Below are 25,737 nucleotides of genomic sequence, written 5' to 3' on the forward strand. Positions count from 1 at the left end.
TTCCAAGGATCATTACCTTAAGGAGATTAAACACGGAATTTTGAACAGTACTTCTATCCCACGCTGTCCAATACATAAGAATCGACCATGGTGGCCGAAAAAGCCTCATAGAAACTAGCTCATTAATGAATGCTTTGTGAAATTACCTGCAAATTTTGTCTTTTTTTATAAAATACCTGAATCTGAAATTAGCATATGTTAATTATTAATATCTCGAATGATATCAATAATTAAATAATATATTAATTAATGACATTGTAAATTTCTCTAAATTTTGTATATTAAAATTTTTCTTTGCTTAAGCATGAATTATTTTTTTTGAACTTCGTCTTAATATTATCATATAGTACGTAACCTTTCATATTTTTGTTTCAAAATAATTACAATTAAAAATCAATTCTTTCAAATAGTAATTTCAATACTGATAAATGTTTCCTAAAATGTTTAAAAAAATAATGTAATAATGAATCACTTAGAATGATTTAAAAAAAAAAAGGCAAATTTCTACTGATGAAAAAAAATGATAACCTAATAATCTTAATGTTAAGTGCAGCAGCAACAACAACCTTAATGAGCATTCCGTAAACTATGATCACCCACATGTAATTTCGTTATCATCATTATCATCCATCATTAGCATCCATTAACCGTCGAACTTCATTAAAACTGGACAACCATCATCGAACTTCATGAAGGCCTTCAAGAAATTTGCATGAGCTGGTGAGTACACGGTAATTATCATTATCGACTAACAATCAAACATTGCCAATGCATAATTACGAAAGAACACAAATGAATAGCATGTAGTGATCTAGTTTTTTTTTTGCTCTCTCTTTAGTTTTATTAATGTTGTTGTTTTAAATTCCCAAAGAATCTATTGAGAAATTGAAAGAAGAAGAAAAAAATAACAATTGAAATAATTGTCGCTTACTTCATGTATCAATAAACCTAGTAGTTGTTGGTAAATTTATTTTTTTTGCTTTGATCTTTACATCATGCAGCAATAACCAAAAGATTATTTTGAAGGGTTACCACTTTATGCTACATTGTTTAAAAATTCCAAATAGGTTTTTTTTTTCAAATAATGAATTATTTTTTTATTGTTATTTTTTTTATTATTATTTGTTTCTCTCTTCTTGGAATATTTATTTCAAGGTATACCTATATTAAAAAAACCTAATAATAACTACATTATTTAAATAATGATTAGCGTATATTTTAATATCATGAATTGAACAATAAATTAGAATACATTATGAATTGGTAAAATAACTTAAGTGTTTTCTACTATGTGGTAGTGTGTGGCCAGTGTAAAGAACATTTGGGGTCCTGAATCTTAGCGCTAACAGGACATTGGCTAGGGGGGGCAGGAAAAGCGCTGATCTCTTACCATCCGAGATCCTGTTAAAATGCACAAATCCGAAACAAAATCACCATGATTATCAAGGGGTATTTTTTTTTTAAACGATAGTCATTTATCATTAATTTTCTCTTAATTCATACCAATAGGGAGTCTAAAATATTGCTGTAGACAACATGTGTTTCGATGAACCAAGGACAACCCCCACCCAAAAACCGACTGTAGCTAGATGTAATGGCTCCCGCCGTCCGAGGTCATTGAACAAGCTTGGTGAAAGAACTGTCCAAGAGCGAAACCCAAATATCAATATAATATCCGTCCATCTGTTAAGTTCTTATAAAGGTTTCGTTTTTATTATAAATAGAAGTTTTACTACACTCTGTTAGGGAAAACATTAGTAGACCATCTTGTACGCAACAGCCACCCAGGCAGATAGATAGATGGACTAACAGACAGAATCGCTGTATTCATTCTAAATATTATGAAACGGATTTTCCAAGAGTCAAGGTTCTAACATATTTATCTCGAAGAAGAGGCATATGTGGGAAATAGAAACCCTGGCACTTTTTAAAGAAAACTCCTCTTCCTTCTATTTGCCGGACTGTTATCTGCGTATCATATTTTATATTTCTGCATATCACTACTTTTTTCTAGATCTATATCTTTAGATTAAACTATAAAAAGCTAATTATAGATTTCTTTCGTAATTTACACAAATTGGTTACCTAGCAGTATTCACTTAATGGGGTTTTTATATCGCAGAGCAAGAAAACTGATTATATAATAAGTAATCCATTAGTATACATAAAGGACCTAGTTTTCGCCAAAAACCAAGGAAATTACAAAGGTAGGAAAATACAATTTCAGTGAGCCTATCATTAGGTAATAATACAAAAATATTTCAATCGAAATGCTGAAACAACTTTGACCCATAATTTTCTAAAATTTGTCTAATTGCTGTGGAACTAATGCAGCATGCACTGTCTTAAGTATTTCGTTCAAAAATACGAACCGGCTGTGGAAGCTAATATTTGTTAATGGTACCTCCTTCTTTCTCTTGCCCCCAAAGCCATTAGTAATTATTGATTGATTGAAATGACCGTAAACGGCAAGAAATGCAATTAAACATGCTTTCGCCTTTAGACATCGGCATAGCCGGACAGATCAAAATCCATGTTGGGAAATTGTTTAAAAAAACCGACAACCGACATCGAAATGAAGTTTGATGTATGCGGTTTTGAGGCACAAAAAAAAGAAACAAAACGTAACATGCGAATGGACAAAATAGTTACAATTTTAATTTGTCTCTCTAATGAACAGACATTTTTACACGTCCCCGCAACAAATCCACATCCAAATCCAAAAACCATGAAATTCCCTGGAAAACAATGTACCATTTTCATTGAATGTCTGAAAATACGGAAGCATCTGTTTTGTGGTAGAGTGAATTTTAAAGTTGCGCTTGAATGGATGGTTGGATGGAGCGAGTGAATAAGTGGCCACATGGAAGTGTTGTTCGTCGATGATGTTGCTGATTTAATGCCTGAGTGAACAAAGTTAAGGTGGTGCGGTGCGGTGTTTAATGGGCAATAAACATCAGACTGAACTGTGGGCCAGCGATTTTGACCAAATATTAATGATCAATTGCAAAAGCTTTTAACATCATGCCCATGGGTTAACTCAAGTGAAACTTATAATTTATGACCCAGGCTGGGCTATGTTAATCCAACTATTGTAATGTATTGAACGTTAGCGAAATAATGATGCTAACATGACAGGTCGCAAATTAATATGACGGAATGCGTATTTTTCGTTACCAGTAGCCAATCACAAATGTAATTTGGCTATTAAAATTGCCAATATATTATTATTCAATTCCACTTAAAACTTTTTGGTAGGTAAATACGTTTTGCAATGTTAATTGAGATAATTTGGAAATCAGTAAACGAAAGGATAGCAAGTAAGGAAAAGTCAAAAGTCGGGCGGTGCCGACTATATGATATCCTACACAACTATGAATATGTAGTAGAGCTCCAGTAACAATAGAATTTATTTGAAGTATATCATACCACCTATTAACAATTGGCTTTAGAGCAGATATAGTTTGGTTTCAGAGGAAACTAATATATGGGAGGCACTCCAATTCTGAATCGATTTTCACAAAATTTGTCGGAGACATTTCATAGACTGAATTCAGGTCATTTGGACGTATATTGGGCATTTGATATACAATTAACCCGAATTCGGTTGAAGATATATGCGAGCTATATTTAAATCTGATCCGATTATCCCCAATTTCAATAGAGTTCGTCCTTGGGCCAAACAAATACAGGGTGAGATGAAAAAAAAACTGCAACCCACTACAGACTACTGTCATTTTTAAGCCACTCGTCCGACAGTTGTTAAAATTATTCCAGTGACTGCTCATTATATTGTTTACAAACAAAAGCATTTTGGTAAGAATTTTCTACAAAAAAAAAAAAAAAAAAAAAATATTCGTGATGGAATTCAAGCGTGATAGTGTGATTGCTTTATATTTGACTGGAAAACCACAAGTGGTTTTCGTTAGAGCACACCAGCATTTAAATGTGAATAAATCTTTTGTGTCTCGTACCATCGCTCGTTACCGTGATACTGGTAGCGTAGCCCGACGTCAAGGAAGTGGAGGAAAGAAAACAGTAACATCAGCAGAAATGGTTCGAAAATTAGAGAAGCGACTTGATCGAAACACGCGTCGCAGTGGCCGAAAAATGGCTTTCGAGCTGAACAAATCGCAATATTCCATTCGGCCATTGAAATTCCAAAAAGTGCAAGAAGTTACACTGCAACGGAAAGAAAATAGACTGAAAAGAGCTAAAGAGTTGCTTCGCTTGGCCGAAAGTGGTGAACTGCCGAATTTGGTTTTCTCCGATGAGAAAACATTCGTTGTTCAGCAGTTTGTAAACAAACGAAATGATCGTGTTTACTTGCCAAAGAGGTCAGCTGAAAATGTGCACCTTCGGTTGGTCGATGGTCGCTTTCCGCTCGTTTTAATTGACCGTGGCATTAGAATAAATGCCGAATGTTATCGCGAAAATATTCTGGAGGGTGTATTAAAGCACGAAAACATTTTGGCCGCAGAATGGTTACAAAATGAGGTTCCTCGCTTCACTTCCAGCGCGCAATTGCCACCAAAATCTCCGGATACCAATCCGTTGGACCATTGTGTCTGGAGAATACCAAAGCGTCGATCACCTCAAACAAGCGCTTCGCTGGAAATAGGCCAAAATACCGCAGAGCAACTTTCGGTCAGTGTGAAGTGTGACCGCTGGAAATTTTCAAAAAGTATTACAAAAAGTAACATTTCTTAAAAAAAGTGGCACATATCACTTTAAATGGTGGCACAGAAAGTGGCACAATTTATTTCACATTTTATTTAAAACAAGTAAAAAAGTTGTAAGTTCGAACTTTGAATACCCTTCACAATGTGGTAAAAATTTGGCAATTTTCACAAAAAAAAAATAATAATAATAATAATAACAATAATAATAATAATAATAATAATAATAATAATAATAATAATAATAATAATAATAATAAAATCTGGTAAAAATTCTGTTAAAATCTTAAAAATACCGAATGTAGCCGTATATTAGAGTCTATACGACGACGTGGACCTGCATAGGCAAATTTTGTCATAAACTATTATAATATTTAAATGCGAAACTTGAAAAAAAAATCTGTTTATAATGTAGCTAAAGTAAATAAAAACCCGAATATAGGGAGGTGCATTGGGGTTATAAAACGTCTACCTGTACAGACAATTTTCCGGCATAGGCTGTAGTATCCATTACGAAGTTCAGAATTTGAAACAATTCCCGTAAATAATGTCGCTAAAATCATCAAAATACCGAATATCGGGGTACCGTTATATAGGGGTTATAAGAAGACCTGAACCTACACAGACAATCTCCTGTCATATGCTTTAGTAATTATTACGAACTTCAAATACCAAGTGTGAAACAATTCCGATAAAAAATGTCGCTAAAATCATCCAAATGCCGAATATCGGGGATACCGTTATATGGGGGCTATACGAAGATGCAGATCTGCACTTACTTCAACTTACTTCATTTCGTTCGGAAGCTAGAGTGATTTCCACAGACGGACAGACGGACGGACATTGATAAATCGACGTAGAATTTTATGCTGAGCAAGAATATATATACTTTGTGGGGTCTAAAATGTAAATTTCGAGGTGTTACAAACGGAATGACAAACTTAATATACCCTTCCTACTATGGTGGAGGGTATAAAAAAGTGGCACAAAATTCAAAAAAGTGGCTCATTTAGGATCAAAATAAAAAAGGGGCACAAAGGTATTAAAGCCCAAAAAAGTGGCAAAATTGATACTTTAGTGGCACAACGGTCACGCTGTCAGCGTGTGACAGTTTCATTGGCCATTTGAAGGCCATAATTCGTTCCAAAGGTGACCAATTCGAACAAATCTAAACTTATTCTAAAATTTGATGCTATTTCCGACATTTTTTGCTTTCATTCAATAAAATTTAAAAAAATGTAAAAATTATGGCGTTTGACTTTGTTGCAGTTTTTTTTTATTCAACCCTGTATATGTTTCCCTCTAATTTAATGTATATGATAAACCAACGATGTTACGTTTGTCTTATTAGGTTAAATTAAGTCGGTTCGGATATAGCTATAGTTGTTCACCCCATTTTAATCAAAGCCTTTTCTGTATCTAAATAACTGCCTTAAATTTTATGCATAATTGTCATGCCTCCGAATTTATCTCTCTACTCTAACTCGAGCTCAAGCACTCCTGGAAGTAGAGCAAAAAAGTGAACATACTGAATTTTCGTTGTGACTCTAAAAAAAGCTCATTTTCGAGTAAGAGTAAAATTTTTCAGAAATCGAACAGAGTACTCTGGTTTATTCTATCGTTTTTTTTTTTTTTTTGCAAATTTAGATTAAATTACAGGATGGATTATTTTGATAAATCGCAATATTAAGCCATCATTTTTGTATCGTACTTTTTCCAATAATATTTTTATTCAATTTCCAAAGAAAATGAATTCATTTTCCAATTAAAACACATTGCATAATTTCAGAGAGAAATCGTTATTTCAGTATTCTATTTCTGAGGCTTCTACCTATCCTAATCTCTTTGAAGTTAATTACACAGTTTAAAACAGTCTGGATTTAACACAAACTTCGAAGATTGTCAATAATGTTAAAAAAGCAATACCTAATCATTCCACTCACTTGATAAGTTATTATAAGGACCCACCTATCATGTGTCGAAAATCTACTCTCTTGATATATTGTAATTGCCCAGACATTACTGCAACCAAGAAAAAAGTTTCAAATTAGCAATTATACAATTTCTATTCGGGAAACCTTGTCGATTTAGATCTCCAACATTGTATGGATACTTTGCACATTATGTATTGGCTGAATTAATCACGACGCAGATAGCGGGCGTATCAACTCGTAACATAAGTATCCTGAATGCTTTTTAAATCTTATAGTTTTCTATTAATCACCAGACCCACCCAAAAATAATCCTAAGCTGCGCCATGTATGGGCAATGAAATGAGTACAGCTTGTTCGGTACGGTTCGGTTTGAAAAGCTATGGCGAGTCGCATATAAACATTTTTTTTGACCAACAACGGTTATGTAGCCAATGTTGTACATACATATGTGGATGCCACCGATGTATGTGGGAATCTGTTTTATCTCTCAAAAACGAAACGTACAGAAAAAAAAAAACAAACCCTGAAACAGTTTGCACATATTTCTAACCGTAACTTGCAACGGCAAGTGCAATTAATAATGTGACTGACTGTAGGACTCCCCCTATCACCAATACCGCAAGAGCCAATGAGCGCATATTTCTGTTCATTTGTGTACACCACCCACAAACAACTGGAGCTAGTTTGATTTTGGTGTCTCAAGCCAAAAAATACCACCGTTCATCGTACCACCACTCTCCACCGGCCACCGAAAACATTTACCACAGAAAAACTGCAATAAATTTTCAAAACACACATAGACACACACATACATATACAATAAGTCGTCTGTGGCGTTTGGGAGGAAGGGGACAGATTGGCGAAAAACGTATAGTAAATCTCAAATCTATGGTCAAGTCAGCACGTATTGTGCGAGCAGATTGACTTGGCACAGTGTTGGCATCAGTCAAGATAAAATCGACGAAAATTGGGCAATAAAGTATGAAAATGGGGAAGATAGGACCAACTTTATTTGTTGCTGTAAATCTGTTTAAATGCTCATATGAGAAATAGGTCGGATAGTAAATATAGCTGAGCCACTCCATAAGAATTTTTGATTCGGTAGGGTTCACATTTCGAAATGTGTCTATCTCTAAAAAAAATTCGAATTGTTTCATTTATAAGCCAAAATATTTCATTTGTAATTTGAGTCATTTCATTAGTAATCCAAAATATTCTATTTGTCAGATGTAGATGTCGATGCCAAAAGTCGGGCGGGGCCAACTATATGATTCCCTACATGAACTTTGTTGAATGAAGCAAAAAATGTCGGAAATATGATCAAATTTTAGAAAATTTGTTCGAATATGCCAATGAAACCGTCACACGCTGCCCGAATGTTGCTCTGCGGTATTTTGGTCCATTCCCAGCGAAGCGCTTGCTTGAGCTGATCGACACTTTGGTTTTTTTAGTGCCAGCCTTGCTTCCCAAAATACTCCAGACACTATAGTCCAACGGATTGGTATCCGGAGATTTTGATGGCCATTTTGCACTGGAATGAAGCGAGGAACCTCATTTTGTAACCATTCTTGGTGGCTGAGTGCGATGGTGCTGAGTCCTGTTGGAATGTTCAAGGTCTGCGGCCAAAATGTTTGCTTGCCCAAGGCTTAAATACACCCACCAGAATATTTTCACGGTAATATTCCGCATTTATTCTGATGCCACGGTTGATTAATGCGAGCGGAGAGCGACCATCGGCTGTTATGGCGGCCCACATCATTATCATGGCCGGCGTTTGAGTCCTAGTGGCCAACCGAAGATGCACATTTTCAGCTGACCTCTTTGGCAAGTAAATACGATCAGTTTGTTTATTTGCAAACTGCTGGACAACGAATGTTTTCTCATCGGAGCTCTTTTGAGTCTATTTTCTTTCTCTTGTGGCGTATGTTCTTGCACTTTTTGGAATTTCAAAGGCTTTACCTCGAACTCATTTTTCAATATTTGCCAAATGGAATATTGCGATATGTTCAGCTCACGAGCCATTTTTCGGCCACTGCGACGCGTGTTTCGATCAAGTCGCTTTTTTACGTTTCGAACCATTTCTGCTGATGTTGCTGTTTTCTTCCGTCCCCTTCCTTGACGTCGGGCTACGCTACCAGTACCACGGTAACGAGCGATGGTACGAAACATAAAAGATTTATTCACATTTAAATGCTGGCGTGCTCTAACGATAGCCACTTGTGGGTTTCCAGCCAAATATAAAGAAATCACACCATCACGCTTAGATTCCATCACGAATAACTTTTTTCTGGAAAATTCTCACAAAATGCTTTTGTACGCTTGTAAACAATATAATGAGCTGTCACTGGTATAATTTAATCCGATGTCGGCAATCTGAAGTTGGTTGCAGTTTTTTCATCTCACCCTGTATATCCAAGTACGAGCTGATTTAAACTGTACTTGGCATATCCTCTAACATGTGAAAATGACAGTCTTTAGAGCTTTTACGAAAACGATCCCCAGAAAACAGATATCCATCATACCTATTACGTATTTATCCACATAATTCCATTGGCATTCAGTCAAGTTTTCCCTTCTCTGATGTTTTTCCCAAATCTTACACTGTGCCCCGTTATTAATGATGGGCTATGGTCGTGGCGCTGGTGATGGCAACTAATTGAACACCACTTGTACTGATGCACAGCACAGCATGAGTGCCGCGACAATAAACTATTGGAAGCCATGAAAGGATGGCTCGACTGCCTTCAGAGATGGTGTTCGTGGAGGGTGCAATATAAAAGACTTGTTACGGCAATAAAGGATAGACACAGACAGACACACACTCACACACCAAATATAAATCAACTTATCTAAAGTCCAACTAGCTGGAGGGCACTACAGAAAGTGTAACCATTTCTAACGGCTGTATTCGAAAGCTGTTGATAACGCTTCACTCCACACACACTCACAAAAAGTCATTTGGGTGCACTGCCACCAGTGATACCGGATGATGCATGGCTCGTCATTAGTTTTTAATCGAAATTGACCAAATTGTCATGATTCGAAGGAGAGTGAAAGTACAATATTTTAGTTTTCCAGTGCAAAGGCCCCAAAATAAAAACAAAAAAAAATTACTTTGAGTCTCAGACAAACTCAGCCAGACTCGGCGACAGACAAAAATAACAACCAAAAACATGTAGACCAGCAAATCAGCCAAATAAATGGCTAGTTTATGGTGACCACTTCGAATGGCACAACAAATATTCGATACTCGACAACAGCCATTCCACCGAACCAACGAATTGTCAATGATAAATTCGAAAAATTTGCAATATATCTTTTTTGGGGTTGAATTAGAGGCCACCTAAAATGGCAACATTATGAAACAATTTATTTTAATGCGACCAGCATGCCCAAACATGTCTTGGCAATTTAATTTACCGATCGTTTTCTTAATTTACTTCCAGGTTCGTTTGTATTTCTCTCAATTACCCGACGACAAGGTGCCGTACGTAAATAGTCCAGGCGAAAAATATCGCATTAAACAATTGCTACATCAACTGCCGCCACAGGACAATGAGGTGAGTGTGGATGTGTTTGGGAAATTAAATTTAATTTAACTCTTAAATAGTATTATCATATTTGGTTAATCGGTTTTGACTACTTGTATTTGTAAATAGTGTACCGGGGAAAGTTAGGATTGGGGTCAAGTTAGCATCACGATTCTTATGATTTTAATTAAAATAGAAAATCAGACACAGCCTCCCGTATAAGATGAGACGGGCCGTAATTTCTTTAGTGATTCAGAATAAGAATTTAATGGTCAAAACTCCCTATTTAAAAGCATTGATTTACATTAAATTAGTTTCTTGAAAATCTACCTCTAAACCACTCTCTTACCAATAAACTGAAAACTCTAGAAACGCGTCTTGGGTTGAGTAAAGAAATAATCACAACATTATTATTCTTCCCTTCAACATGCTGGGGAATACTCGAAGTAAGACAAAATATTCCAACAAAGGCAACTGGGAGTCAGAGAAATCGTAATTAATGTAATAGATGAACAACATCAGCATCTTTCAAATTGTAAAAAGAAGCATGTTCTGACGTCTTTTTTATATGGCTATACATAATTTGATACGGAGGGTATATATAATTTGATACGGTCTAAACGTACCTCATATACATAACGGGTTTCTGGGCATTTGGAGTCAATCTAGAGGTCTAGTCTGTCTGTGCACGATAACTCTCGAAGGGAGTACCTGATTTGATCCAAAATTAGTACATCGTACAATTACTGTCTACCTTAGATCGAGTTCGGAAATCGGCAATTTTGATCCTAAGAAAATGATTTACTGTAAACAAATTTGCAAAGCTCAATGTTTGTATCAGAGCTATGTGAAATGAACAATATCGACACGCTCCGTGAAGTACCCCCACAAATGGTCAAAATTTTTAATAATTTTTAGTCCCATAAAATGCAGAAAAATTTCACACGTCCCAATATTTCTACTAATACAAGATCCGCTACGAAAATGGTAGAACTGGACCCACTTCTTCTGATACCTGGGTTAACATTTTGAATAACGATGAAACCCATAAAATGCGAAATGAATATCCGATTATTTTCAAACTCGGTACATCCCTATAATGAACACATAATCTAGGGTGAAGATATTACATATGGGGTCACTCCCACTAGTACCTCGACCACAACGGGTCAAAATTTGAATAATTATAACTCTCATAAAATGTGAAATAAGTATCCGATTCTTCAATGCCTTCATATCACAATATTTTTACTAACACAAAATCTGGGGTTTATGGGTCTAGTCCTTCCGGTAGCTGTCTGTCAAAGGGTTATGAGATGTGAATTTGGAATTTATCGGTCATTATTTATATTATTATTGGCATAAATTTATTATTGGCATAAATTTGGAAATTAGTTTACGGTTTTCCCTAAATTTTTATTTTGAATCAATTTTAGATTCTACGGAACACTTCGAACAAATATATGGTGCCTCACGCACATTTAAACATTTTCAAAAAAAAAAAAAAAAAAAAAAAAACATCATAGGGTAAGTGCGCCTGAGTTCGGCATGTCCCAGTCGTCGGCAGTTTTCAAATTTAAACTTAAATAAATTTAAAAATTTGAAATTTAAACTTAAATAGAATTGACCGAATAATTAGATAATTGCAAAAAACGTCAACAGTGTTCTCTGCTCTCTTTCTTTAAAAAAAAACAATGAGCTCCGATCATTTATTACGAGAGAACGCATGTGATAGTGCTTGTTTGTAAAGAAAAAATTAGTGGTGGCGTCAACTTAATAATCGATTTAAGTAAATTAAATTTAATACTTTGGAATCAGAAATATTTTATAATAGTAAATAAGAGTCTAAAGATAACTTTTTAACTTAAAAACATACAAATCAAGCATTTTTCTGTTATATTATTTAATGCCGACATTAGGAACAGAAAAATATCATTTTGGACCAATTTTACCAAAAACTTGAGAATAATCCAAAAACTACTCAAATAAATAAATTGTTTTGAGTCGGCAGTTTCTTTTATTTGTGCCTTTTGACTAACTTTTCTAAATTATAAATAATGAAATAAAACACTATTAAAAAACTTAATTAATTTCAAATTCTGGAGTAAACTGTGAATTAGTAATATAGCATTGTTTTATACTATTTGAAATAGAGAAACATACAAAATAATATTTTTTTACTGATATGCCATATACCGACTACTGGCTAATAGACATGCCGAGCATTGGAAAAGGGTGCCGACTACTGGCAAAAAAGTACTATTTTAGGAAAATTGCAAATTTTGCCAATTTAATAAAAACAAATTCAATTTTTGTTTATTATTTCGAAAACTAAACAAAATTTGGAATCTAAACGACTTTATTTTTCTGCTATTGAAAAATTTCACTCAGAATGTTGAAAGATTGAAAAATCGAAAATCTTAAAAGTGCCGACTACTGGTACACTTACCCTATTTAATATAGTTTATATTGTTAAAATCTGACGCGTTGAAATATTTATATCGGTCTTATGTCAGATACGAAATGTAAAATATTGTCCCACTCCTTCGGAGTAGCCTCCTTTGCGGGGGAGGCATAAATAAAATTCAAAAAGAAAAAAAATCGCGAACAAAATATCGACCTAGCTGATTCATTTTATTTGAGATAGGGTAAGAGTGCCTAAGTTCGGCATGTCCTAGTAGTCGGCACTTTTTATTTTTAAGCCCAAATAAATGAAACTATTATAACTAAATGTATTTTGTTTACTTCTTTTACTTTCAAATATATTGTCAGCTATCTTTGTGTACACTTTCGCTAAGAAAAGATGATTTATTCTAATAAAAATTAAATTTTTGTCTATGAAGGTCCTCAACAATCCATATTCTTAAGAAAAGTACAATAAAGATGTCGAATCAGTTTAACTAAACAAAAAAAAAATATTTTAATGAATTAATTTATTATTATTATTAATTATTCTTACAAAAAAAAATATTATGCCAACTGTTGAAACATGCAATACCGACAATTGGCAAGTGGTGCCGACTACTGGCACAAAAGCATTGTTTTAATAAAACTATAAATTTATGAAATTTAATAAAAACTTTATTTATTATTGCAAAAACTATACACAATTTCAAATCTGAATAAATTAACTTTTTAATAATTGAAAAGTTCCACTCAGAATGGTGAGCGATTAAAAACGCGAAAATCCTAAAAGTGCCGACTACTGGTACACTTACCCTATATGTCAGGTTTTTTTTTCCAAAATTTTGTGGCGTTGAACCTAAATTGTCTATTTTCGCGCCTGTCCGAGGTCTGACCTAAATATTACGATGTGCCAAGTGTGAACAATATTGGGTACTCCATTCGCTCAATATGACACTATATTTTTTTTATAAATTTTATATATTATTCAAAAAATTATTATTATTATTCAAAATTACGACCTTTTGTTAGGTTTTTAGCCTTTGTTGGGGAGGTATCAGAAGAATTGGACCGATAAAACACAAGGTCCAATAAACGTAACGGTATATCATTATTATTCAAAATTTTGACCCACCGGGGAGTAGGTGCATGATATATGGTTGTGGTAATATAGAGATGTGCGAAGTTTGAAGAAAATACCGAATTGTTTAGCATATTATAAAAGGTATATTTATCCCAAAGGGAGAGGACAGATTTATTCTATTCAAATATTAAGATGTGCAAAGTCTAAAAAAATCAAATGGTTTTATATAAAGTAAATTATTTCCATTGAAAATGTTAACCTTTTGTGGATCAGGTAACAGAAGTAGAAGGGTGAATCTTTTCTATATCCGAACTCGAAATAAGATTGACAAAAATATTACAAAGTATCAAGTAATACTGTCTTTGAGAGAAATCGTGCATACTACCAAATAGACGGACGGTCGAAAATATCTAGATCGACTCCAATTTTCCTGGAACGTATTGCGACAGAAAGATAGCTAGGTTCTAAAATCGTTATTTCGATGAGGCATACCCTCTATAACAATTTGGTTGAGGGTATAACGATATTCGTCGGATCTCCATACAGTAAATATATTCTTGATGATTTTAGTTCGTGCAATTTAATGTTCTTTGCTTAAGTTTCCTAATGCTTAAAATTATAGGATAATTAACCTAACATGTTACCAGAAAAATTGTGGCATGAAAGTTTTTTCTTCCTCCTACATTATTTACCATTAATTTTCAAAATTTTCCCATTGCATTTAAAATGTATGCAAACAAATTGTGCAATCGTATAGCTGGTAATTATTTACGCATGTGCGTAACTATTTATGAGCTCAACAAGACTGTAAATTGCATGTTTTTCACCAACTAATCAGCTTCATGGAACTTGTAGAGCAGGAAACCTATAAAAAAACTAGGTCATATGTTTGAGAAAAAAGGTTTGTTTCATTTTTACATCACAGCAACTAAATCATGCGCACATTAACATCAACGATCTTGTACTTATAATTCTCAGAAGGAAATGCGACAATGTTGTAGAATTTATGATTAGAATCCGATACATTGAATGAGGCGGCTTTATAGATTTCCCATTAATCACTTGACGTGGGAAAACAATTTAAATTAGGCTTTTCTTTGCCAGTTTAGCTGTCGCTGAAAACACTCTTAAACTTGTTGACTATTTTAATTGACTAAATTGTTTTCTTCTTTTTCATTTTGTATCCGACAGGTCCGCTACTGCCACTCCTTAAGCGATGAAGAACGCAAAGAATTGCGTATATTTTCGGCGCAACGAAAACGTGAAGCTTTGGGTCGTGGCGCAGTACGACTGCTCTCCGATGAACGTCCCTGCCAAAATGTAAGTAATTTATGCACTTTTCACCCGATTTTCCAAAAATGTAAAAAACATGAACATTAATTAAGACTTGAATTTATGTATGTGTGTATTTATTTAATTAAATACGCATGTAACTTAAGTGGTAATTGTTTTTTTGTGTCGTTGTCATTCAAGTTTGCATACAGTGGTTTTAATGATGTGAATTACTAATGCTGATTTATTGCGATTATTATTTTAATTTAAAACGGATACAATTCCAAAAATGTAAATATTAGAATATCAAAAAAATAATTTGGTATCCAAAAAACCGAGAGTTGTTTCCAAACTCGGAAAGAACATTTCGCCATTTGTTTTACTTATGAGTTATGGCATAAAATATTTGTTGACCCAAAAAGAAAAGTCTTGATTTTGCCAAATACTAAAGGAACTATGTCAGAAGGACAAGTTTTCTAGAGAAAGACCCCTCTTCGACTGGATCAAAATAATTTATGCAATAAGCAACAATGACACTAAAACCATATACTTATGTAAAAGGAACAAGTCGTCACACCATACCTCTTTCAAAAGACATCCTATAAACCATAGTAGACTTGTAAGTTTAAATGCGAAGGACTGTCGATACTATTACACCTTCCGAAAGGCTGTCCATTGAACTTTTGATGTTCATACGCCTAAGGTATTGTGGGTGTTTTAGCTATATAATTCAATAGAAATGGCTGCTGATTGGCGTTTAGTGTAAATAAAGTTGGAAAGCCTTCATGAAAAGAACTGTTCATAAAGATCCAATCTTTGTTGTTGCACTCATATAACATGAAAAAATCCCAATCGAATTGGTATCTCGTCAAATGAAAAAACTTCTCATATAAAATTTTAATAACGCTGCACTTTTTGGCAGAAGCCCTATATAAATGGCTCGTCTATTATACCTACACCACAAGGTGGTAAGGGTATTATGTCTTTGTGCATTTGTTTGTAACAGGGAAAAGTAAACGAGATAGACCCATAGTTCCTTTTGGTGATCTGCATAGAATCACATTCTGATTCGATTTATACATGTTCGTCCGTCTCTCCATGTATGTTTGTAAACAAAGTACAGATCGCATTTGTTGCCCGATTCAGATGAAGTTTTGCACAAGTCATTTTTTTAAGCGAACCCTATTGAAATTGGAGATAATCGGACAAAATTTAGATAAAGCTCCTATATATATCTTAGTCCGATTTGCTTTTTATTTTGCACCAAACGTGTAATGTCAGCCCAAATAGTATGGAATTTCGCGTATACGACCAAAGTAGACCTAGAAACAAGTATACCAAATTTGATTGAAATCGGTGCAGATTGAGCTATAGCTTCCATAAATATTTTTCATCCGATTTGATATTTTTGTCCTCCGCACCCGTAATATGCTCTCTGTATCAAAGATATTTGGTGAAATAAAGCAAATACGGCACATAAATACTTTTCCCAAATTTTATCGGGATCGGTTTAGATGTGGATAAGGCTTCCATATATATCTTCGTCCGATTTGCCTTATATTGTACACCAAGCGTGTAATATAAGGCCAAATAGGATGGAATTTGGCACTTACGACCAAATTGAGCCTAGAAACCAGTATGTCAAATTTGGTGAAAATCGGTTCAGATGTAGCTATAGCTCAAATATATATTGCTCATCCGATTCATTATATTTATTTATTTTTTAATATGATGCTGTACTAAATATGCAAAGGGAAAGGAGGGTGTATCCGTCTGTTAAACCTCCAAATATTCGACCTAGGCCCCCTAAAGTCCAATGTCCGTCTTTCTGTCTGTTGAAATCATACTATGTACAATTGTTGGTATTAAAAATGAGGTACATCGGTCCAGGTTTTCATATATTCCCCTTACGACTACATTCCCGATAATCGGTATTTTGATGACCACATTTTTCTACGGAATTGTTCCAAATTTGATATTAAGAGTTGGTAACGAGTTCTACCTCTGGTGACAGAACATTAGCTATGTAGGTTAACGTTTTACTATAGCCTCCATGTAACGGTACCCGATGATTTAAGTCACATTTTCTAACTGATTTGTGTAAAATTTCTTCACGGATTGGTCTGCAAATTATTATTTGTAGTTTGTTACGGGTTTTACCTTTGGTTGCAGAACATTTGTATGTAGGTCCAAGTTTTCTTATAGCGCACATATAACGATATCTTCGGACGTACTAATACTTATTACTGCATATCCGCGTTTTGAAAGTTTGCATCGCTAAGTAAGCGAAAAAGATGGAAAGTTCACCATCTTCAACATTTTTTGGAATTTTTGGGTTAAGATATCTTTAAATCCTTATATTTTAGGTAATACAACATTACTGATAAGAATTCGAGGATTATTTTTTCAAAATTAATTAAAAACTTCCATTAAGCGGGATCGTAACTAAAGGACCTGAAAAACATCAAAACCAGGAATTTATAAATATAAGGAACGAATTTCTGTACTTCATATAAGTTAGGCCAAAATTTCCCAAGAAAACATTATTTAAGATCGGATGACGAAGGGTTTCAGAAAGAAATCTCTATTTCCATAATATATTAAGGAAATTTGCAAAAAAAATCGACTTTTTTGAAAATCTTTCAATTGTGAATGGACTTTTTTCATGTTGAGGTAAAATAAAACTTTGTTTTAGACTGATAGTGTCAAAGGAGGAAATATTCTTCGCAGAATTTCACTAAATCACATTAAAAATTAGCTTAAAATCCAAGGTGATAACTTTGATAAAGATTCATGAATCATCTTATCACGAACATGGTAAACCATTCACACCAAATATACCTGACGAGCCGCTTTACCAATCGCGAATCGGGTCTTCAGTGCCGAGTGTTTGATAATTTGCCGCTGGCTTGTTTTCTCGGCAAATTTTTGATCATTAATTTCGCGTTAAGGAAAAGACAAAGAGGTAGAATCGAAAAACATTTCAAAATCAGTCCTAAAAAAATTATTATTAATTATTGATCAGATGGTTTCAAAAACTACGAATGCCATTACTAAATATATGTTTTGATTTTAAAGAAAACATTTTTGAACACAATAACTCTTGGCGTTCTTGAAAAACGTTTCACCATTGATGAATACAATTTAATTTCGAGAAATTATTTAAAATAGCCACGAATTCTTAAAATAGCTATAAAATCTACAAAGAATTACAAACCAAGTACGGAGTTTACAGGCTATCTTAAATTTCTGCTGGAACTGTAAAATTGATCTATATTTTATTTGCATTTTATAGTTAGCTATGAGCTCAATCACACACTCACGGTTTTTACATTTTTGAATATTTTGTGCACCAAAATATTCACTTTTATCTACATACATGAATTATTCTCAAAAAATATGCAAAAAAATATGGATATATCTTTTGAAAATGCCGTCAAACTTTTCATAAACTTAGAGAGACATCTTGTCGCCAAAATATGCAAAGTTTTCGCAAAAGTTTTTCTTTTCGTTTTTGTGCATTTATTCGATGAAAGCAAACACTTTGCCAGTGCACCGAAAGGAAATCATAAAATGCAACAATTTTGCACTCCATTTTTGTTTTTCGTTTTTTATTCGAGTTTGTTTATCTGCGAAATATTAAAACGTTTCATTTTCAGTTTCAATTGGAGTTTGAGTTTTCGCAGAGTTTTGTTTGCTTTTGTTTCAATTTTTCCCCTCTCTCGCTGTTGTTTGTCATTCATCTGCCATTTTCAGTGATTAAAAAAACGACAATTGTTGCCACTGCCATTACAACGACGTTGTAACGTTGGTCGGTGTGTGACAGCTCTGGCGTCCAGACTAACACATGCATCGTCGTGGTGTTAATGCTGGGAGTCGGTGGTAAGACAAAAGTTGGTCTTTTGCACACTAAAGAGACCCATTTACTTGGCAGAGAAAAAAAGCTTTTTTTTTTGAAAGACGACAAAAAGATTTCATTAAATGCACATAAACCATGAGGGGCGAAGAAGGTGGTAGAAACAGTCCGAAAACAATTGTAAACGACGACAGGCGTACTACTTTTTTTGTTTTGTTCGTCTAGCGAAACAAAAGATTGAAAACAACAATAGCACAGTAATAAAAGCAACTAAAACTCTTGGAATGGGAAAAACGTTGACAAAAACCGTGTCCCAAACAGTTACTGTAACAAGTTGCGCAAACTTCAACATGGTAGTTGCATACTTGGCTGGCTTATAAGAAATTTGTTAAGAACAAACATATTTGGCTAATTTTTCAATACCGCATAACATGACTTTCATGCTGGACATTGACAGTGAGAATAGCAACTAAATACTATGTTTAAAGAATGAAAAAAGGCAACTAAGAATCATTCTTGATTAGTTTTTCTTAGAAAATCTACCATCGTCCAAACAAATTCATACTTAAAGGGTATGAAAAGTTTCCATTGGTTTTGGTCGTCGGAACTTTTTAATTTTTATACCCTACAACACTATGTGTTGGAGGTGTTATAAGTTTGATTGGGCCAAAAATTATGTAACACCTCGAAATATTGATTTCCCACATAGGAAAGTATATATGGATCTTCCTATCTCGCCGAGTTGAGTCGATCTAGCTATGTATGTCCGTCCGTCCGTCTGTCCGTCTGTCCGTCTGTCCATGTTAATTTGTAATCACTCTACAGGTCGCAATTATGGCCCGATCTGCACGAAATTTAGAATGGAGGTGGGGCTAGGTTCAGAATAGAACCCTATTTCTTTTGGAAATGATCGCTTAATATTTAGGGGTCGAAATGGACCAAAAACTGAAAAAATGTCGGATTTTGCAGTAGCTATACAGGTCGCAATTATAGACCAATCGAAGCGGAACTTCGCATGTAGCTAGAGTTTAGGGCGGGGAAGAAGCCTACCAATTTGGGTGGTCATCGGATGATATTTAGCGGGTAAAATAGACCATATCTTTTGTGTTTGAAAAAATTCAAAATTTTTCATTAAACCGCGAATATTTTAAATCCCGGCGAAATCGCCAAGCCATGGCAAGGTTACTTCTGAGCTTTACATTGATGTTAACATCCAACAAAACGGATATATAGCAAAATTTGTGCGATATATATGTTTATCAAAAAAGATATGCTTGAAAAATCTATTATATGTCGAGAACGGCTGAACTGATTTCGACAGTTCTCATTAACAAAATGGCCTCTTGGCAGGAAACAAAAAACGTCTAAAAAAATCGCATAAAAATATCTCTCTAAATATGAAAATATGGATTTTGTAAAATTTTCTCAAATTTTTTCAATTTTGTCATATTTTTGGCATATTTTCATTTTGAATTAAACATTTGGTAATATTTCTACAGCTAACAAAACTAAGTAGTTAGGATATCAGGATATCATATACAGATCGCATTTATGGCCCGATCCTTACGAAATTTTGCATGGAGATAAGATGAGGGTCAGAATAGAAGCCTACTCTTTTTGGAGATGGTCGCCATATATTTAGGGGTTGAAATGGACCAAAAAACTGCAAAATTGTCTGCAGGTCGTAATTATCGCCCGATCCTCACGCACATTTGAATGGGAGTTACCGGACATTACAAAAGCCAAGCAGTTTTGGATGGCCATCTAATAATATTTAATGTGTGAAATAGTTTGCCAACTTTTGTAGATAAAATACGAAAATGTCCATTCCAGTGACTTTTTGGAGAATTCACAAATACAGGAAAGACGCACTTCTGACTATTTCGTTAACGCTGATTTCGTTGAAGAATATAGTCGAATGTCTGTATCTCATATAGATGCGTTTCAGTCAAAAACCAATAATAAATGTTAATCTTTTGCCACTTCTGAGAGATTATAGGTCTTTGGGAAATATTGGTTCCAGATCTAGGAAGACCATTTACGTGCAACATCTACCAATAAAATGGAGATGAGCAAATTAGTTAAAGTTGCTATTATTCCAAAATTAGAGAACGAAACCTGATGGTTTTCTTTTATTATTTGTCACAATATCTTGCGGAATACTTTCAAGTATCTGGCCTATATAAACTGTATCGTTTATTATAGTGTTGTAGGGTATTCAACGGTCGGCCTCGCTCGACTGTAGCCTTTGCTTACTTGTTTATCTATACTGCAGTTTTTGAGAAGCAAACACTTGTTTGGTTTACAGATATATATTCTCAGCCTTTAATATAGAAATGCTCAATCTTACATTACTTGTATCATTGTTATTTTTATTGTTACCCATTGTTACCCTTAGCCATATTGCTACAGAGAGTATATATCATTTGATACGGCCAAAACGTGCCTCATCGAAATAACAATTTTAGACTCAATGTCTCTTTGGACTAAATCCGTTTCAGTACATCTCTTTTTTTGGCTGATGTGCACGATAAATCTGGAAGGGAGTATCCGATTTGGTCCAAACTTGGTACATCGTAATATTATTATCAATCTAGATCGAGTTCGGAAATGGGTAATATCGGTCCACTCCTCCTGATACCTTCCACACAACACTGAAAGAAAAATGATTCGTTGTATCAATGAACCGTTGTATCAATGAACCGTTAATCAATGAAATTTTTCATTGATGCATTGAAAAGCTACATTTATATATTAAATATTTTGTTCATGCAATGAAAACTTACGTTGCTTTAAAATTCAATGATTTTTGGATTCATTGAATATTTGATACGGATTTTATTAATATTACGAAACTACTTCTTTTTTCAAAATTCAGTAAAAAATGTGTAAACCGCGCTGTCTGATACAAGCAAATACGCAACCAAAGTATTTATAATTAGAGGGAAAATAGTGATAATTATTATATTTAATTTTGTGCGTCAATTTGATGAAGCAGTTTCATGAAATGAATGAAACGTTACGATATGGAGTTCGCTCTAGGCCAAACAAATTATGTATAAAAAATTTCATATCAATAAAAGGCGACCTGCAATTTGTTCATAAAAATACGTGGGCAGACGGTCAGACTTACTGACATTCATAAACCGATATCGAAAATTTTAAAATCCTTCGAAATATGCTACTTAAATGATATCTCTTATGTGGGGATACGAAGATCCTGACTTCAAAAGTATTTTTTATGTCATATGCTGTAGTACGAATTTCGAATTTCAAATACGAAATTTAAAGCAATTCCATTGAAAAATGTGGATATACGAAGACATGGACCTATATCAACAATGTTCCGCCACAGGAACTACAACCCATTTTTATTATTTTGATTATACGTGAAGGTCTTAAAACGACCTTCATTTCACATCCCATTATTTATACTAACACAAAATCTGTTGTAAAGATTATATATATCTGCGAACCCCTTATGGTGCCTGACCAACACGTCATAATTCTCAATTAATTATCATTAAACAAGTCGGCGATTCTTTACAGCTTGCTATATAACTTAATATTTCTCTCAACCAGAAACCTGAAATTAATACGAAATTTTTGATTTCGCATAAAATTGGACATAGATGTTCGAATTTTTTGTAATTTTGAAAAAAATATATTTTTATCTGTATTAGATGAAGTATAAAAATGGAATATTTCGGTCGACTATGTCTGGCACATTTTCTAAAAATTATCACATTATAAAGTGAAGGTAGTCCAAACCTGACACGTCGCAATATTTATATCATATTTAATTAGGACCGATACGAAAGGGAAAATATTGGCCTATTCCTTGGGAACCAACTCCATAGAAGGTGAACAATTTGAATACCTTTACAATTTATTTAATTGTATACAATAGAGAAGAGCGGAACTTATATTCCCTCATCGATAACATTCTACATTTAATGGAAATATTGCGATGACGAAAACTTAAACCAATTCATATACACCTCCATATACACCTGGAGTCCCGAAATATATATAGAGTCCATATATCGGTGCAACACACAAAAAATACAGGAAAATCTCTGTAGGTTATGAAAGCAAATTGTGATTTTTAAGGTATCATATTTATGGTGACACTAGGTTGAACAGCTCGCGCACGTTTCTTGTTTTGTTTGCTGTCAAACATTTTCAGTTTGGCCGAAAGTTTAACCATGAATCGTCTTACAAACGAAAAACGCTTTCAAATCGTTGAATTTCATTATCAAAATACATGCTTCTTTAAGAAAGTTCAACGTATGCCTCCAGAAAAGACTTGGTTAAATGTGGCATCATTGGATTGTACTTCTTCAAAGATACTGCGAATCGTAATGTAGCTGGGAATGGTGGGTATTACCGTGAGATGAAACCTAACATTTTGAGCCCAATATGCAAGAGCTTGAATTGCATGATATGTGGTTCCACAAGGCGTTACCACATGCAACACAACACGCGTAACAATGATCCAATTGAGAGGCGAGTTCGGTGATTTTAACATTTTATTTCACATTCGGTAGCAGTAAATTGGTTGCCTATATCGTGCGATTTAACGCCATTTCAATTATCTGTTGGTAAGAAAATATTGCTAGAAGTCGAAACTGTTGCCACCACATTAAGGGTTATTTTATAATTTTCATGTTTTCCTAGTGGAACCAATGTCGTTCGCCCCGCTCTTTAAAATTATAACGTCTTCTCTTTAATTATTCATTAAAAACGATTGCTTTTTGAACATGTCTGTCTAAAAATCAAAATTCCAACAAAAGATTCCCTGACAATAAATACTCCCCGATACCTGCCATGGAAATGCTAGCGAAAATCTCTGTGAGGCGACTGTTTTCAAACAATAGACTGTGTTTTTTATTACAACAAGGACTAGTTGAAAGAAAATGGCCATAAATACCTTTTTTCACTTAACAACAACGGCAGCAACTGAAAAAAAGGGAACAACTTCAAAGTTTCAAAGTCTTCAAACAATAAGAAAAATCCTTGATAATACTACAACGATGTTTAATTAAAAAGAAGCGAAATAATACAAAAGAGAAAGACGTTAACAAGACTCCGTTCGTTTTTTTGCCGCTCCTTGCAAAAATTCCTTTTCATCCAACGCTTGCCGCCACACCAGACAGCCGTATACAACAGTTTCCCTTTTACGCAGATGACAGGGTGTTCAGTGTTCAAAGCAATAATAAAGAAGGAGAAAACTCTGCAATTCATTCAGAAGCAGACAAACAAAATATGAAATGAAACGCTTCTTTTTCAAATAAAACGTGGGGGAGATAGGGGAAAATGGCTATTGACTGGATTCGAGTTTAAATTATCTCAGACATAGTGGTATGTAGATACACGCACTAGCCAGTCACTTGTACTTTTCTTGGGAGTTAGTTTTTTATTTTGCCATAACTTTTATCTTATGCAAATATAAAATGTTGGAAAAAAATAATATCTTGAGCAAAAAAAAAAAAGAATGAAATATGAAATGAAAAGTGCATTGTTATAACTAAGATAACTAGCTGGAGGGCTAACTTAAAAAATTTTTATTCTGATGCTGGTTTAAAGATATATTTTAAAAATTTAATAATGTACTCACAGTTTGTGTTAAGTTATAGGAAAATGTTTGAAATTTTATGTAGTTTTAAAACAAATTTAAACAAATTTTACTATTACAACGAGCAAGTTACACTTGAATAACGTAATTTTCTCCGAGATTCACGCCATCTATGCTGAATCAGATGAATGGCTTTGGTTTAAATTGCTTGAAGCATTAACCACATAGTGTTTTGCATATTATAGCTTTTTATTCGAAAAAATGAACTTAAGTAATAACCAGTAAAGAAAATCCTAAAGTCGGGTGGGCCGATTTCATGATACCCTACACCACTTAGCTAATTTAGTTGAGCTCCACATAACAATTAAAAGATTTTATTTGAGAATGCAATCATACACCCTATGATTATAATTATAATTTAAAATTCAAAGGACTAAATATGCCGAAGCATTTGTATCTTTTAAATTCGGACTTGTATTGCCCATTTGGTGCAAAATAAATTTGAAATCAGATAAAGATATATATGGGAGCTATATCCAAATCTGAACCGATCTCGATAAAATTTTGCAAAGATATTTCTGAGCTGTATTTGATATATTTCCCTGAATATCGTTGTTACGGAGTGCATATTACGGCTGTGGATAACAAATACAACAAATCGGATGAACATTATATATGGGAGCTATAGCTATATCTGAACCGATTTCGATCAAATTTGGCCTAATTTGGTTGTATGTACAAAATTCCATACTATTATCTCCGATTTCAATAGGGTTCGTCCTTGAACCAAACAAATGTTGTTTGGAAAATTTCATCTCAATCGGATAATAAATGCAACCTGCATTTTGTACACAAGAATACACGGACGGACAGAAGGACTGACATGCATAAATCAACTCAGAATGTGATTCTATGCAGATCATCAAAAGGAACTATGGGTCTATCTCGCTTTCTTTTGCCTGTTACAAACAAATACACAAGGACATAATACCCTGACCACCTTGTGGTGTAGGGTATAAAAAAACAGTAAGGAACAGTTAAAAGCCGGGCGGGGCTGACTATGTGATACCCTATATCACTATTCATATTTAGTAGAACTCGCGTAAAAAAAGAATTAATTTCCAGTAGATCATACCACCTATCAACATTTTGCTTTAGAGCAGTTATAGTTTGCTATAGAGTGCATGATATCACTTGGAAAAGGATTATATTAAAAAAATATATATCGGAGCCGAGTTCCTCAAAATGAAAACGTACGCCCCAAAATTCACTCCATTTTGGCAGATATTAGCCATTATCGGGGCCTGAAATCGGATTAAGGATCCGATATCGATAGAATCTAACAAAGGTGTATCTGAGCTGTATCTGATACCAAATATAATTGTTGTGGAGCGCGTACTA

The 25,737-nt window shown here is 34.1% G+C and overlaps 1 protein-coding gene across 1 annotated transcript in view; it reads left to right on the forward strand.

The window, feature by feature from the left end:
* Positions 1-25,737, forward strand: part of LOC101894265 (protein espinas) — a 110,924-nt gene that overhangs the window by 69,423 nt on the left and 15,764 nt on the right. Inside the window, exons 3-4 of the mRNA XM_011293514.3 lie at positions 10,060-10,173; positions 14,822-14,950. Coding sequence (XP_011291816.3) covers positions 10,060-10,173; positions 14,822-14,950 — 243 coding nt within the window. The remainder of the gene's footprint in view (positions 1-10,059; positions 10,174-14,821; positions 14,951-25,737) is intronic.

The sequence above is a fragment of the Musca domestica genome, unplaced genomic scaffold (assembly GCF_030504385.1).
Source record: "Musca domestica strain aabys unplaced genomic scaffold, Musca_domestica.polishedcontigs.V.1.1 17, whole genome shotgun sequence".
In the NCBI taxonomy this organism is placed as follows: domain Eukaryota; kingdom Metazoa; phylum Arthropoda; class Insecta; order Diptera; family Muscidae; genus Musca; species Musca domestica.